Source organism: Numenius arquata, chromosome W (assembly GCF_964106895.1).
Source record: "Numenius arquata chromosome W, bNumArq3.hap1.1, whole genome shotgun sequence".
NCBI classification, from domain to species: domain Eukaryota; kingdom Metazoa; phylum Chordata; class Aves; order Charadriiformes; family Scolopacidae; genus Numenius; species Numenius arquata.
Genome location: NC_133615.1, coordinates 26,971,138 through 26,987,773, shown reverse-complemented (window position 1 = coordinate 26,987,773; position 16,636 = coordinate 26,971,138). Strand labels below are relative to the sequence as shown.

At 43.4% G+C, this 16,636-nt stretch overlaps 1 protein-coding gene across 2 annotated transcripts in view; it reads left to right on the top strand.

Moving 5' to 3' along the window:
- Window positions 1-14,952, top strand: part of LOC141476546 (BDNF/NT-3 growth factors receptor-like) — a 200,238-nt gene extending 185,286 nt beyond the window's left edge. For both annotated transcript variants that reach the window (XM_074165228.1, XM_074165226.1), the window contains 2 exons: window positions 13,772-13,930; window positions 14,767-14,952. In XM_074165228.1, coding sequence (XP_074021329.1) covers window positions 13,772-13,930; window positions 14,767-14,952 — 345 coding nt within the window. The remainder of the gene's footprint in view (window positions 1-13,771; window positions 13,931-14,766) is intronic.
- Window positions 14,953-16,636: the final 1,684 nt, after the last annotated feature.

The following is a 16,636-nucleotide window of genomic DNA, read 5'->3' as shown; positions in this document are numbered from 1 at the left end:
AACTGAGGTCTTGTTCACAGAATCACAGAATCACAGAATATTTTTGGTTGGATGGGACCTTTGAGATCATCGAGTCCAACCAACAAAAAAAAAAAACCAAAAAGCACAAACCAAAAAAAAAACCACCAAAACAAAAAAAAAAAACCACCCAAAAAATCCCACAACACCAAAACCAAACCAAAACAAACACCCACGACCACACACCACCCCACCCACAAACAGACACAAACCAACAATCTCGGGCACTAGAGCATGCCCTGAAGTGCCATGTCTACACATTTCTTAAATACCTCCAGGGATGGCGACTCCACCACCTCCCTGGGCAGGCTGTTCCAGTGCCTGACCACCCTCTCAGTAAAGTAATTCTTCCTAATATCTAATCTAAACCTCCCCTGCCGCAACTTCAGACCATTTCCTCTGGTCCTGTCATTATTCCCTTGGGAGAAGAGGCCAACACCCACCTCTCTACAACCTCCTTTCAGGTAGTTGTAGAGGGCAATGAGGTCTCCCCTCAGCCTCCTCTTCTCCAAACTAAACATGCCCAGTTCCCTCAGCCTCTCCTCATATGACTTGTTCTCTAGACCCCTCACCAGCTTGGTGGCTCTCCTCTGGACACGCTCCAGCACCTCAATGTCCTTCCTGTAGTGAGGGGCCCAAAACTGAACACAGTATTCGAGGTGAGGCCTCACCAGGGCCGAGTACAGAGGCACGATCACTTCCCTACTCCTGCTGGCCACGCTATTCCTGATACAGGCCAGGATGCCGTTGGCTTTCTTGGCCACCTGGGCACACTGCTGGCTCATGTTAAGCCGGCTGTCCACCAACACCCCCAGGTCCTTTTCTGCTGGGCAGCTTTCCAGCCACTCTTCCCCAAGCCTGTAGCGTTGCCTGGGGTTGTTGTGACCGAAAAGCAGGACCCGACACTTGGCCTTATTAAACCTCATCCCATTGGCCTTGGCCCATTGATCCAACCTGTCCAGGTCCCTCTGTAGAGCCTTCCAACCCTCAAGCAGATCAACACTCCCACCTAGTTTGGTGTCATTTGCAAACTTACTGAGGGTGCACTCAGTCCCCTTATCCAGATCATCAATAAAGATATTAAACAAGACTGGCCCCAAAACTGAGCCCTGAGGGACACCACTGGTGATCGGCCACCAACTGGATTTCACCCCATTAATCACAACTCTCTGGGTACGGCCATCCAGCCAGTTTTTTACCCAGTGAAGAGTACACTTGTCTATGCCATGATTCGCCAGCTTCTCCAGGAGAACGCTGTGGGGGATGGTGTCAAAGGCCTTACCAAAGTCCAGGTAGACAACGTCCACAGCCTTCCCCGCATCGAGAAGGCGTGTCACATGGTCATAGAAAGAGATCAGGTTGGTTAAGCAGGACCTCCCTTTCATAAACCCATGCTGGCTGGCCCTGATCCCTCGGCTGCCCTGCACTTGCCGTGAGAGCTCACTCAAGATGATCCTCTCCATGATCTTTCCCAGTACCGAGGTCAGACTGACAGGCCTATAGTTTCCCGGATCCTCCTTCTGGCCCTTCTTGTAGATGGGCGTCACATTGGCCACCCTCCAGTCATCTGGTACCTCTCCTGTTGACCAGGATTGTTGATAGATGATGGGGAGAGGCTTGGTGAGCTCTCCCGCCAGCTCCCTGAGTACCCTTGGGTGAATCCCATCCGGCCCCATGGACTTATGCGTGTCCAGGTGTAGTCATCTTACTGCATTCATGTGATTGATTCTACTTTTACACTGGACAGTCTCTGTGAGAGGATTTAGGGGCTGGCACTGAGAAGCTCATTCTGAGTAAATACCCATGGTAATTACACAGATTTGGTGTTAGTTTTAGTAAATTTAGAGAGAGATAATCAGAATAAGATTGGCATGTCCTGTTTATATATGTTGTTTTTTGTCCTGGTTTGAGGTAAAACAGGTAAAAAAAAATTTGAGGTAAAAAACAAATTCTGTCCAGTATTTTTACTTTTTAGCTGGGCCTCTTCTAACTAACTAAACTCTGGAATTAACAGCATATTGTTCAGAAACTGTTCACTCTCACAGTGATAAGACCTGATTATACCAAGGAATGCTATGCAGAGAGGCCCTTGCTTATACTTATTGCTATAACAACCAAGGTCAGGTAACTTTATTTGCCCCGTTGGATGGTCGGAAGCGGAAAAGCGTAGAGGGGTCACACCTGCAGGGAGGAACGGACAGGACAGGTGACCCAAAACTGACCAACAGGGTATTCCATCCCATCTGCATCATGCTCAGTATAAAAGCTGAGGGATCAAAGGGTCAGCTCTCTTTCTTCAATGGCCGATGTCCGAGGAGGACCCTGTCTGTTCGCCTGCCTTTGATCCCGATCCGGGCATTCCTGACTCCAGATCCGGAATCCAGCTCCTGTCCATCGCTGAGTCCAGTCTGGGACTTTCCCCTGTGCCTGCTGGTGACATGATCATCATCCTGGGAGCTTGATACGGTTTTGTATATACTATATACTTTTTTTTTTCTTTTTTTCTTTTCTTCTTATTTTTTATTATTTCATTATTTATTAATATTTTCATTAAAGTAGTTTAGTTTTTTCTAAACTCATAAATCTCTTTATCTCTTCCTCTCCTCTCTTTTTTTTAGAGGGGGGAGGGAGGGGCCATCTGTCATTCTGATTGGTCAATCTGGTCAAAATCACGACAGTTTTCTTTTCGAATAATACAGTTATTTTATTTGCTGACAGCAAGCATTTCCTGCTTTAAGCTAGTTCTTTAGCCTTACTGTTTATGGCTGAACATTTGTTTTGTGTCACTCTGGTAAGGGCTGTAACTCAGTGGTGGGTAAGGATAGCCCATGGCGCTTGTTCGTATTCTGGCCCTGGACTTTTTCCCTGAGCTCGGTTGTCATAAAATGATCTGTGACATTTGCAAAGGGCTTCTAGGATCTCTAGGATAGACAGGACTGTGTACACTGATTATTGTTCTTAATGTTGGCTTTGTACTATGTGGCAAGTCATGTAGTTTACAGCATTTGCTGTTCAATACCATGTGTGTAATTTCATGGGCGGAACTGGAATAAAAGTGGCAGCTATCAGGTTTTTGTAGCATAGGGTAGTCAACCCATGGCCAAGCTGTTAGTTTATAAATGCTAGAGCTGTATCCTGTAATATAAGCTACTCGATCTTTAAACACATTCTGTGTACCTGCCTCCCACATCACTTGTTACCAGTGAACTCCTTATAGATAAAATGAAGGCCTATTCCTTAGCCACCTTAATTGGGCTGCTGTGTCTATAAAAGAACAGTGTCCCCTTGGCACCAGTATTTCTGCGATGCCTGAAAAGAGATCACCTTTTGCCATGGGTTGACCTTGGCTGGTCACCAGACACTCCCAGCCACTCTCTCATTCCCCTTTCTCAACAGGACAAGGGAGAAAATAAGATGAAAAAGCTCACGGCTCAAAATAAAGACAGGGAGATCCCTTACCAACTGCCATCATGGGGAAGACAGACTCAACTTGGGGAAAATTAGTTTTATTTACTGTCAATTAAAAATAGAGTAGGATGGTGAGAAACAAAGATAAAAACTGAAACACCTTCTCCCCATTCCCTTTTTTCTGAGGCTCAACTTCACTTCTTCATTTCCAGTTCCTCTACCTCCCCCCCCAACCCTGAGCAGCACAGAGGGGATGGGTAATGGGTAGTTGCGGTCAGTACATACCAATTCCTCTCTGCCGCTCCTTCCTTCTCACACTTTTCCCCTCCAGCATGGGTCCTTCCCACAGGCTGCAGTCCTTCAGGATAAACCTGTTCCAGCATGGGGCCCTCCATGGGCTGCAGTGTGCATATCTGCTCTGGCGTGATCGTCTCCACAGGCTGCAGGGAAATACTTGCTCCACCATGGTCTCTTCCACAGGCTGCAGGGGAATATCTGCTCCAGCACCTGGAGCACCTCTTCCCCCTCCTTCTTCACTGACCTTGGTGCTTGAAGTTTTGTTTCTTTCCCATTTTTATCACTCCTCCCTCTCACAGCTGCTGTGCAGTGGTTTTTTTACCCTTTCTTAAATATGCTATCACAGAGGCACTACCAGCTTTGCTGATTGGTTTAGCTTTGGCCTGGGGTGGGTCCATTGCAGAGCTGTCTAGAACTGGCTGTGTATGGCACTGGGCAGCCCCAAAGAGGCCACCCCTGCAGCCCTCCCCACCCACTACCAAAACCTTGCCACATACACCTAATATACCTTTACATCTGGATGAGGCTGGACAGGGCAGAGGAATCTACACACAAGAGTTATTGTTGAGTGTTGTTTCATTTAATAGCTAAGAAGTAGCAGTTTCTTTTCTTCTTTGTCCTTTCTATAAAAAAGCACACCTAGTATTTAGTAAACATGCAAACCAGATTCTTAGGTTTTGTTATTTTGGAAATTTGGCACTTCAAGCTATTTCTTCAATGTAAAACAACCATGACTTCATTTCATAACTTGGATAAATATACAGAGTAATAATCTCTGGCTATATTTGTGTTTGAGAGGACATCAGTGAGCACCAAAGGCCGGGGTTTGTTGATTTTGTATGAGCAATACTATTGGGCCTGGGGCATGTCTCCGTTCTGTATTTCAATAAGACTGAATTTATTTACCATGTTCATCGTTATACTTAAGAATGAAAGTTCTTGTAAATGTTTGCAAAGGCCTTGACAGAAAAAAATAATGACTCCTTGCTGCAGAAAAAGTAAATGAAAAAAAAAAAAAGGATGGAAGCTAGCTAATCCTAAGGGCTTCCTGAGGACAACTGAAACCTGGCACAAGCATGTGGTACTGTACTGACTCTAGTGTCATCTCACCTGCTCATGTACCTCCGGGTTTAGTCCTTGATTGTGGCACATGACCACTTGAGCAAAGCTTCCACATAATGAAGCAGGAGCTTAGAACAAGGCCAAGATTTTGTCCTGCCTGACAAAAAAAGAAGCCAGGGGTTTATCAGAGGAAACTCTGGGGGATGGGATGGGGAGGGATGCTTGAGTGCCTCTCAAAGCCCCTCATTCAAGTGATACACTCCATTTCTCATGTTTCCTTTCTCTCTGGCTCCCCATCATCAACATTCGTTCCTTTTCCTACATCTCCCTTTCTCTTTGTTACTTTCCCACATCTCCCTCTCTCTTTGTCACTTTGTCTTCTCTTATCCAGAGGCTGAGTGGGGACCAGGGAGAAGAGAGAGAAGGAAAGGGAGAGTGTGAGTAGTTAAGCGGGTACAATAATGGACATGAGAGAGGGAATAAGGCAGGAAAGGAAAGTGGAGAAAGGTGTTAGTAAAAGATAAAAATGTAGATGAAGGGAGAAAGAGGTAGACAAGTGTCTGAAGGGATGAATGAAAGTGTAAAGGAGCATGGCTTCATCCAAGTTGATAGAATAGCTTGCAGTATGATGCATAGATATGAAACTTGGGCTGTTGCTTGTTCTGCACAGTGAGAAAACCAAGAAGGACCACTTCTCCAGCCCCTCACACTCCAGCTGGCTTTTGGCTGGCACAAGAACAGGGACAAAGCCACAGTCTGCCTTGCCTCCATCTTTTACACTGATAAAAGCTGGAAGTTAAGAGTCGAGTCTGTGAGATTTTGGCTTGCCCTGCTAGGGCCATATGTGGGCTAGTCAGAAGCTGGTCACAAAACAGTTAAGGCAATTATGACTTATCAGATGGTTGCATGGAGAATTATGTCCATGGCAGACCTAAGCAATGAAACTGTCAGCAATGACACTGGGATGGTTCTGACCTACCATACCTGGTTGTTTGTAGCAGGATAAGTCTTTTTAACTGTTCAGTCTTAATCACATACATGGAAGCAATTTTCCCCCAACCTTGACAGCTTTATCTGATATTTATTGGAAGGATTTCTATAGCTCTAAAATGTTCTGCAAGAAATGGTTTGGTAGTTATGTTTATTAATACACTGGAATCAGTTTTCTGAGATGCTGCCTCCCTGTCAGGATGTTAGATTTGCCCAAGATGATTATTTATAATTTGCTCCTGTAAGATAAGGATAATCCCCAATCCGTGTTCACTGTTAGATTGTTAACGACATTCTACATTGAATCAGCTCAGCTGTTAAGAGATCCTTCAGGGAAGAGTGGGAGAGAAATAATTCTTTCGTCTGGGAATACAGGTTTGCGGTTCAGTAGGGGCTTTTACTTACTTTGTTGATGTCTGTTTCTTGTTGTTTAGACTCCTATCCCTCAAAAGTTAGTTTCCCATCTTTCCTTCGGACATACAAATAATGTGACTCATCTGCATTTTTCAGTGGCTTAAAGTATTGACATTGAAGCATGAGAACAACTGCTTTGCTAATATTTGTTTTTGCATGCAGAGATACTATTTCAGACCCATTTTAGTCTTACAATTCAAGTTTGCAAGAATCTGCTCAATATTTGGTCTTAAATAATTTTCTGTGTTTCTTTATGATAAGCAAAAAGCTCAAAAAAAAAAAAAAAGCAAGGTCAGCTCACCCCAGTACTTGGAAACATGGGGATATGCTTTAAATCTCCAGCCTGGTCAGCCAGCCAGAGGCTTGAACCAAGATTTTGGATGAAACTGTGATCTCAGCAGGGTAAGCAAGAGCTTTGCCATAAACTTCATTAAGACCACAAATTCACCCTTCCACTTCTTCATGCCTGTCCAGTGTGGCATAGAGACTCTGATTTAGATTTATGGAGCTAAGTTGTGTAATCTCTATTTAGCTATTAAATAACTTATTTGCCTTTATGTAATAGTGCAAAAAACAGTGGAGGAAATAAGGAGTCCTTGCCTCCATTTGTACATACCATGCAAGGATCTGTCGGAGGCCTGGGGCTATTAGTGAGGTTTCCATCTTCCTTTAGGCCCAACTTGCCCAAAAGGGATGGGAAGATTTAGAAGTCACAAATTCATTTCTTCCACTTCTGGCATAGATGGGGCAGAAGAACCCAAGAGGATATGGTTCAGCATAAAGTCCAGTGAGCTGTTTTTTCTTTATATCTCCTGCATATCTTGTACCATGTTTGTTGTTGTTCTTTTACTATTTAAAGAGAGCAAAAGATGTAGGATTGGAAGAGGGGACACAGGTTACTGAGTCAAAGCCTTCCACTATTGCAGGAAGCCACACATCAAGTGTTAAGGGCAGACCACAAGAACCTCAGGCCTCCTCAAGCTACATGGAAAATCTCAACACCCATTAACACTTTTAGTCCCTCCTATATAAGGCACCAAAACCTTTAAAAAGAAACATGATGCAGCCAACAAAACACTGATATTCCCCTTTTCAACTGTCTCTCGGGTATACCACAAAACTGGGTAGCAGAAGTCTTGTGTCTCTGAAGCTTGAATTTCTAACTCCTGGATCATTTCTGCCCTGTCATACAGCCCGTTCCATTAGTTTATCAAGGTGGATGTTGCAAATAACTAGGATTCTGCTGCCAGGGCCTTGTCTGGAAGTCTGCTCCACACCTCACTCTCTTAATGGTTGGAAATTTTCTTTTTCATCAGTAGCCTAAATTAACTCATGACCAGTATACACCCACTTGATAACATTATCCTCCAACAGAGAGCATTCTTCTCTCTTCCTGTAATTTTTGTCTTAAGTGCATTTAGAAAGAGTAATCCTGTCCCCTCCCAGACTGTTTTGGAGGGTTAAACAAGCCAAACTGTCAGAGTTCTTCATTTTCCTTCTCCTCCTATAGCCTTCTCCACATTTATTTTAATTTGAATATCTCTTTCTGTTACATAAATCACTCTGTGAGCAGCAATTTCCAAATGAGATTTTTCCCATTCTTGGATCAGAGGTACTTCCCTGCCTCTAATGAAAACATGCCACATGATGCATCCTAGACTCCAATAGCCTGTCATATTGGCACACAGTCATTTTATTGTCAAACAGTGCCCTGGGCCACTCTCATCTTCTATTGCTTCCAAATGAAGAACACCCCTGTGTGAGCTGACACAGGTAGGACGCAGGAACAACCACAAAACCACAGATGAAAGGCAAAGAACAAATTTAATCTCGATACCTCGCAGACCGGAGAATCTCCGAAGCAGCACCTGGGCAGAGGCACACAAGTAGGGGATGCATGCACCACATAGCAAGAGAATCCTTGATAGAAAGAGAGTCCTTGTTAGCAAGAGAGACTGTCCAAACCTGCTGTTCTCACCTTTATTTCAGGCTGTGCCACCATACAGCGAGACCTGGACAGGCTGGAGAGTTGGGCAAAGAGGAACCTGATGAAGTTCAACAAGGGCAAGTGTAGGGTGCTGCACCTGGGGAGGAATAATCCCATGCACAAATACAGGTTGGGGGCTGACCTGCTGGAGAGCACCTCTGAGGAAAAAGACCTGGGAGTCCTGGTGGACAATAGGATGACCATGAGCCAACAATGTGCCCTTGTGGCCAAGAAGGCCAATGGCATCCTGGGGTGCATCAGGAAGAGTGTGGCCAGCAGGTGGAGGGAGGTTATCCTGCCCCTCTACTCTGCCCTGGTGAGGCCCCACCTGGAGTACTGTGTCCAGTTTTGGGCTCCCCAGTTCAAGAAGGACAGGCAACTGCTGGAGAGGGTACAGCAGAGGACTACAAATATGCAAAGATGATTAGGGGCCTGGAGCATCTCTGTTATGAGGAAAGGCTGAGGGACTTGGGTCTTTTTAGTCTGGAGAAGAGAAGACTGAGGGGGGATCTAATCAATGCCTATAAATACTTAAAGGGTGGGTGTCAAGCAGATGGAGCAGTCTTTTTTCAGTGGTGCCCAGTGACAAGACAAGAGGAAATGGGCACAAACTTGAACATAAGGAATTCCATCTAAACATGAGGAGAAACTTCTTTACTTTGAGGGTGGCAGAGCACTGGAACAGGATGCCCAGAGAAGTGGTGGAATCTCCGTAGACATTCAAAACCCTCCTGGACATGTTCCTGTGCAACCTGCTCTAGGTGGACCTGCTTTGGCAGGGGGTTTGGACTAGATGATCTCCAGAGGTCCCTTCCAACCCCATAGCATTCTGTGATTCTGTGGGAGCATACTCTGTCAGTTATTGGGCTGCTGCCTGCTTTGCTCACCAGCAGGGCTAGGCTGAAGTACCAATGGTAATACCAGCTGGCTGGTGGCTGTGCAAACCTACCTGGAAGCTTGTGGTCTCCTGGGAATTGGAATTAGAATTAGAAAGATGGCATCTTTCAAAAGAATTACCATTGTATAAGTGAGCCATTTTTGTCCTGAGAACTACAAGGAGACTGTGACTTGCTGAAAGAAAATGGTGTCCGCTTGCTGCAACTGCAAGGCTGAGGCTGAAACCCAAACAGAAGCACTACGGCCTATCTATACTGATGTCTCCACCCAAACAGACCTCCCAAGGACTGAAATAGCTGTCCAGACTGCATGGAGCTCCAGCACCTGGAAGTCACCCTAGCACCTGAAGGTAGTGGTGTATTTCATAGGTACAAGTTTGCTTAGCTAGATGAAGGCAAGTTTAAAGAAAATGTACTTTCCCCTGATAAAAAAGGCAGGAGAACTAGCAAAAATCGACATGGAGAAGGCTGAGGTACTTAACTTTTTTTTTTTTTTGCCTCAGTTTTCAATGGCAAGAGCTCTTCCCACATCTCTCAAGTCCCTGAATCTCAAGGCTGGTACTGGGGGAATTAAGTCCCTTCCACTGTAAGAGTAGATCAGGTTTGAGACCACCTGAGGAACCTGAACATACACAAGTCCATGGGACCTGATAATATGCATCCCAGGGTCCTGAGGTAACTGGCTGATGTAGTTGCTAAGCCACTCTCCATCATATTTGAAAAGTCATGGCAGTCAGGCAAAGTCCCCAGTGACTGGAAAAAATGGAAGTATCCTACTCATTTAAAAAGGGTAAAAAGGAGGACCCTGGGAACTACTGACCAGTCAGCTTCACCTTTGTTCCCAGTAAGATCATGGAGCAGATCCTCCTGGAAGAGAGGTCGAAGCATATGGAACACAGGGAGGTGATTAGACAGCCAATAGGGCTTCACCAAGGCCTCTGATAGAGTCCTCCACAATATTCTTGCCTCTAAATCAGAGAGATATGGATTTGATGGATGGACTGTTGGATGGGTAAGGAATTGGCTGGATGGCCACATCCAAAGAGTTATGTTTAGTGGCTCAATGTCCAAGTGGAAACCAGCAATGAGTGGTGTCCCTCAAGGGTCCGTACTGGGACCAATACTATTTAATATCTTCATCATTTACATAGATAGTGGGATTTGCATGCACCCTCAGCAAGTTTTCAGATAACACCAAGCTGAGTGGTGCAGCTGATTTGGTGGACAAAAGGATGCCATCCAGAGGGACCCTGACAGGCTTGAGGAGTGAGCCTGCATGAACCTCATGAAGTTCAGCAAGACATCCCTAATATCAATACAGACTGGGGGATGAATGAATTGAAAGCAGTCCTGCAGAGAAGGACTTGAGGATACTGCTGGATGAAAAATTGGACATGAACTGGCAATGTGCGCTCGCAGCGCAGAAAGCCAATTGTATCCTGGGCCACATAAAAAGAAGCAGGGCCAGCAGATCAAGGGAGATGATTCTCCCCCTCTACTCTGCTCTCGTGAGACCTCAGCTGGAGTACTGCATCCATTTCTGGGGTCCCCAGTACAAGAAGGACATGGACCTGTTAGAGTTGGTCCAGAGGAGGGCCACAAAAATGGTCAGAGGGATGGAGCACCTCTCTTATGAAGACAGGCTGAGAGAGTTGGGGTTGTTTAGCCTGGAGAAGACAAAGCTCTGGGGAGACCTTTCTGCAGTCTTTCAGTACTGAAAGGAGGCTTATAAGAGAGATGGGGACAGACTTTTTACTAGGGACTGTAGTGACAGGACAAGGGGCAATCATTTTTAAACTGAACGAGGGTAGGTTTAGATTGGACATAAGGAAGAAATGCTTTACTGTGTGGGTGGTGAGACACTGGAACAGGTTGCCCAGAGAAGTTGTGGATGCCCCATCCCTGGAGGTGTTCAAGACCAGGCTGGATGGGGCTTTGAGCAGCCTGATCTAGTGAAAGATGTCTGTGCCCATGGCAGGGGGGTTGGACTAGATGATCTTTAAAGGTTGGAAGGGTCCAATCCAAAGCATTCTATGATTCTACGAACTTTATTAAACAGAGTTTTGAGAGCTTTGCAGAACTCTGATTGTAAAGTCAGCTCATTGCATGTGAGTAGCAGCCCAGGCATATAAAGCTTTCTTTGCATGTGCTGCCATTTTTTTACTGCTATTTAGATGTTTAGCACATAATAGGGCCTTGTCCTCATTTACAACCCTCTTCACAATTTGTGAATAGGGAGCAATTTGTGAAGAAGGGAAGCAGCATGTTATACTATGTGTTATACTACAGGTCACTTATGTCTTCACTGCTTTCTGGGTCCTTCAGCTATCTTATGGAGAACCTGGTCACCCAGGCAGCTTACTTTGATGTGGAGGTAAAGGGAAGTCATTAGCAGGGACTTAGGGCAATCTGTGTCAGCTGGCCTCAGTTCCAGTGAACAATCTATACAATCAGTTGCTTATGTAGTTGTAACTCATATGCCCTTGTGAAGCCTTTTGAATATTGGACATTATGAATGGTATTCAATTTCTTGACAAGCTGTCAGGACAGCTTTCTAAGCTTGCCAAAAGATGAGGACCCCAGAACTGAAATTACTTAGTATCTTGCAGGCTCAAGAACTTTAACCAAGATAACTTGGCTTTGCATTATTATAGTCTTATATAAAATGGAGCCAAAACTTCACCTATGAATTGCTGTGTTAGGCTACTAACTATGACCTAACTTTTAGAAAGATATAAAGGCTTGATTTAAGGAGAATGAGGGAAGAGGCATCTGATATCAAGGATAGATAAAAAGTTTAGAAAAGCTCATGGTGACTCAAATGATTCTGTCTCCATCAGACAGTTAAACAAATCTGCAGGAAAAAAAGAAAAGCTTTGAGTGGGAACTAACTTCCTTCTTCCTAATGCAGAGAAATGCTTTCAAATGATGGATCTAGCATCTTCATCGCTTAATCTTGAATCTCTGAATTGTACAGGAATCTGTATCTTTGTTGATATAGATGGGTGTCATGGTTTAGCCCCAGCCAGCAACCACGGGGTCATTTGCTTACTCCCCCTCCCCCCCCCCAGTGGTGGGATGGGGGGAGAATTGGAAGAAAAAGGCAAAGCTCATGAGTTGAGATAAAGGCAGTTTAGCAGAACAGCAAAGGAAAGGGGAAAATAACAATAACACTGATAAAGGAATATAAAAACACAATTAATGTACAACTGCTCACTGACCGCAACCTGGAAAGCCAGGTATCGAATACCCCTTTGGCTAGTTTGGCTGTGTCCTGTCCCAGCTGAGGGGTGACCTCATTGCTTTCTACAGCTTCCTGAGGAGGGGAAGTGGAGAGGGAGGTGCTGATCTCTTCTCCCTGGTATCCAGCAATAGGACGCGTGGGAATGGTTCAAAGCTGCACCAGGGGAAGTTCAGACTTGACATTAGGAAGCATTTCTTTACAGAGAGGGTGGACGAACATTGGAACAGGCTTCCTAGAGAGGTGGTCGATGCCCCATGCCTGTCAGTGTTTAAGAGGCATTTGGACAATGCCCTTAATAATATGCTTTAATATTTTTGGTCCACCCTGAAGTGCTCAGGCAGCTGGACTAGATGATCATTGTAGGTCCCTTCCAACTGGTCTCTTCTATTCTCACTCAGCTGGTTAGACTATTTTAAAAGTACTTGAGCAGATTTATTCATTGATGTGATCTAGTGAGAATGTGACATATTAGGGAAAGTAAGTTGCTTATAAACTAGAATGAAAAGCAGGAGTTTACTTTTTTATTTACATTCATCTTAAGTAACTCAATTTTAAGAAAGTATAGATAGCATTTTGGAGAAAACAAAAAATGTGTTAGAGACTTTCAGAAAGGCATTAATTCAGGAAAAGATTCCTGGAGAATTCAGCATGTGATGATTTGGGACACAGAGTCCATGTCTTGCAAGTTATTTATTATCAAGTGTATATATCCAAAGGACTGAAAATTTGGAAAGCTATGTAGAACTGAGTAGTTAATTTTGAACAAAATAATTTGATGCATTGATTAACTTTAGAAATTATCCACAGACAATAGCATTGATTTAATTAATTCATAATTAATAGATTAAACCATATAGATCCTGATGCTTCTCTGTCACGCAGTCACTGTGTCTTCATGGATCTCAGCTGATAGCTGCAGATTTCATTGCATGAATCTTTTACAATTTTCTCAGTCTTAAAATGGAGAGTAATACCAACCTAATTTATAATGGGTTGCCCAGAGAAGTTGTGGATGCCCCATCCCTGGAAGTGTTCGAGACCAGGCTGGATGGGGCTTTGAGCAACCTGCTCTAGTGGAGGTGTCCCTGCCCATGGCAGGGGGGTTGGAACTCGATGATCTTTAAGGTTCCTTCCAACCTAAACCATTCTATGATGGGTTTAGTTAATCATTAATTTTATAGAGCATTCAGTTCCTTGTGTAGGGGGTGCAAAATAAATGTAGAAGAGTTTATACTTCAGAAACAATTTCTTTGGAGATTCTATTGAGAAATCTATCATGGTAGTGATTGCCATTTGGGAGAGAGGAGGTTGGATCACAGCTCCCTAGTTGTTCTGAGCTCTTTAAAGTGAATGGCAGCAGATGGGAAAAAAGAAAATGTGGATTTCCCTGGTTTAGCATCTCAATACTCTTCCTGGAGGAATTATTTCTGACTGACTGTTTTTTTTTTCCCTCAGGTTGGAGGTCACACAATGCTGCCTATTCGTTGGATGCCTCCAGAAAGTATCATGTACAGGAAGTTCACCACAGAAAGTGATGTCTGGAGCCTGGGAGTTGTATTATGGGAAATCTTTACCTATGGCAAACAGCCATGGTATCAGCTCTCAAACAATGAGGTGTGTGTTATATTTGCAAATTGCATAATGGAGGGTGGCATTTTAACTGATGGTATGGCTTATCTGGGGAAAGGACAATAGCAAATTTATTTAGTAAAAGCAATAAACCTGATATCATGTATTTATGGTGTTGTCGCAAACCTTGTGGTTGAAGTTGTTCTTTTTCACCCTTTTCTCCCCAAGGTGGATAGAAGCTATTGAAGTAGGACTATACAAAGTTGGGATGTAGCTTCTTCCTTTGTATAGGATAGTCTGCCCTGGGTGTTGAGAAAGACCATGAGGCAATAAAAAGGAGCTTACCTGTCTCCCAAACTGGCATTGGGTGATTTCAGTTATGTATCAGGAAACATCATTGTCATGAAGTAGTTGTTCTAAAACATTCTTTAATAGATTGAAGGAATCTGGAAATCTCTTCATATGTGGGAAATCAAAAGTAATCCCTTTCCAGAGATTAGCCATGGCGGTACTCATAAAGTGTAAGGAGGGAGGGAGAGGTGCTCTTTGTGAGATGATTGAAACAGCTTACTTCTGAGACAAGGTGAGATTGATAGACAGGTAGGGTATTGCTTCCCTACCACCGTTCCCTCATGAATGGAAGGGTTAACATAACATCACATTAGTCAAGGTATTGCTCCTTGACATCCTACATTATGGTGATTTTTCCAGATCATATCCCACTGCCCATACATCTAGCTAGAAATGCAGCTCTTCTGCAGAGGTGGCCAGGTGACTGCCACTAGTGAGGCTGCTGTGGCTATTAGCAGCTAGCTCTTCCATTGGTGAGGCCTGTGTAATTGACATGGCTACACTGATCCTTTCCTTGTGATTTCTTGTAGGTGATTGAGTGCATCACTCAGGGTCGAGTGCTGCAGCGACCTCGCACATGCCCCAAGGAAGTATATGAGTTGATGCTGAGCTGTTGGCAAAGGGAGCCTCACATGAGGCTCAACATAAAAGAAATCCATTCCCTCCTCCAGAACTTGGCTAAGGCATCTCCAGTTTACCTGGATATTTTAGGCTAAAACATCCTAGCATTTCTTCTTATGGTCTGCGTGAATGAATGTGTTCAACTGCCACTGAACTCCATTAAAATGTGTTCTTAATTTTGACAGTATTAATGACAAAGATATGGAGAAGCTTTCAAAGGGCAAGCAATGTGCACTTCTCCATCTGTAGACACAGTATTGACTTTTTGGGCATCACACTCTCTCTCTGTTTCTATCCTTTTTCCTCTCTCTAATCAATTTGGCTTCTGCATTATTGTAACTCTGCATAGACAAAGGCCTTAAAAACTTGATCTGTTATATCAGCAGACTCTCCAGTTAGTCCACCACAACTAACAATGCCTTGTTGTATTCATGCCTTTGATATGGATTAAAAAAAAGGGAAAAAGATATTTGACTCAAACTTTGTAATTTCTGCCGTACAGATGCTCTTTGTATTTACCTCAATTTTTTTGCTTCAGCATGTGGGTGGAAAAAGACTAATGATCTCTACACAAAGCATATTTCTTGCAGAGACAAAGCTAGATGGAATGAAAACAGCAGTTATGTGATCCGCTATCTGAAGGAACTATGGGATCAGATGGCATCCAACCCCACCAAAAAAACACTGAAACAATTTGATGGAAGGCAAAAGGTGGTTTAGCACTTTCCTTGGACAGTCTTTCTGAGGAGTAAAGGGATTTTTCAAGGAGATGCATGGCCAGCATTTTTCATTGCCAGATACAAGTCTATGGTAAAAGGGAAAAACATATTGTCTGTACTATACACAATTGTGTTACAAAATTATGAATAAAACACATGCCCTTATTTTGTCTTCTGGTAGGATATTGGCATGCCACTGGTATAAAATTGTTCTCCAGCTAGTCTTTGGTAATAAAGGCTGAAGCTAGGCTTATTAATGTACAGGATTAATTTCAGGATCAAGTGTTTAAAGTAAGGATTTTGTTAAGATAGGGCAATCTATTGATGCTGGGGCAGGTGTATCTTATATGGTGCTTGTCCAGCAGCATATTCCTTCCTTCTTCAATACTTTTTTTTTTTTTTATTGTGCAAGCAAAACTGTGCATGGTATTTGTTGATTAATGCCCTTTGTGCAGAAATTAATCTCTCATCTTGTATTACACCCTTGTACTATCTCATATATATATAAAACCCTCATATACCTAACTCATAATAGCATAACTTATATTTCATTAGAAGGGGCTAATGGAGGACACATTTACAATGCTACAGATACAACAGACTGATATTACATGAATAATCTAAAGCACAGATATCACTGGTTATGTTTGAGCCATGGTGGGGGATAGAGTGAGATCCCTGGACAAAATAAATAAGACTGAGATTATGGCTTACTATTCGGAGTGCAAAGACCCTGAATTCAGCACTATAGGTTGTGCTAGTCATTCCCAACATCCACTTTTAAAAAAAATATTTGCTTTTGATTGGATGGGCATTATACATATACAGCATTTGCATGGTGACTGTGTTGATGACAAATGGATGGGTATATCTGTTGTTTTTCAAACTGAAAATTGATGATTTCAAATTTAGAAGTAGGATTATTTTTAATATGAATTCTAACAAATGAAAACCTACCTAGTCCTCAAGACTTTTGCCTCCCTCTGTGAGGGGGAATTGCTACAAAAAAGTGATCTTTCTTTTCTTTTTCTCTTTTTGTTTTTTTTTGTTGTTTTTTTTT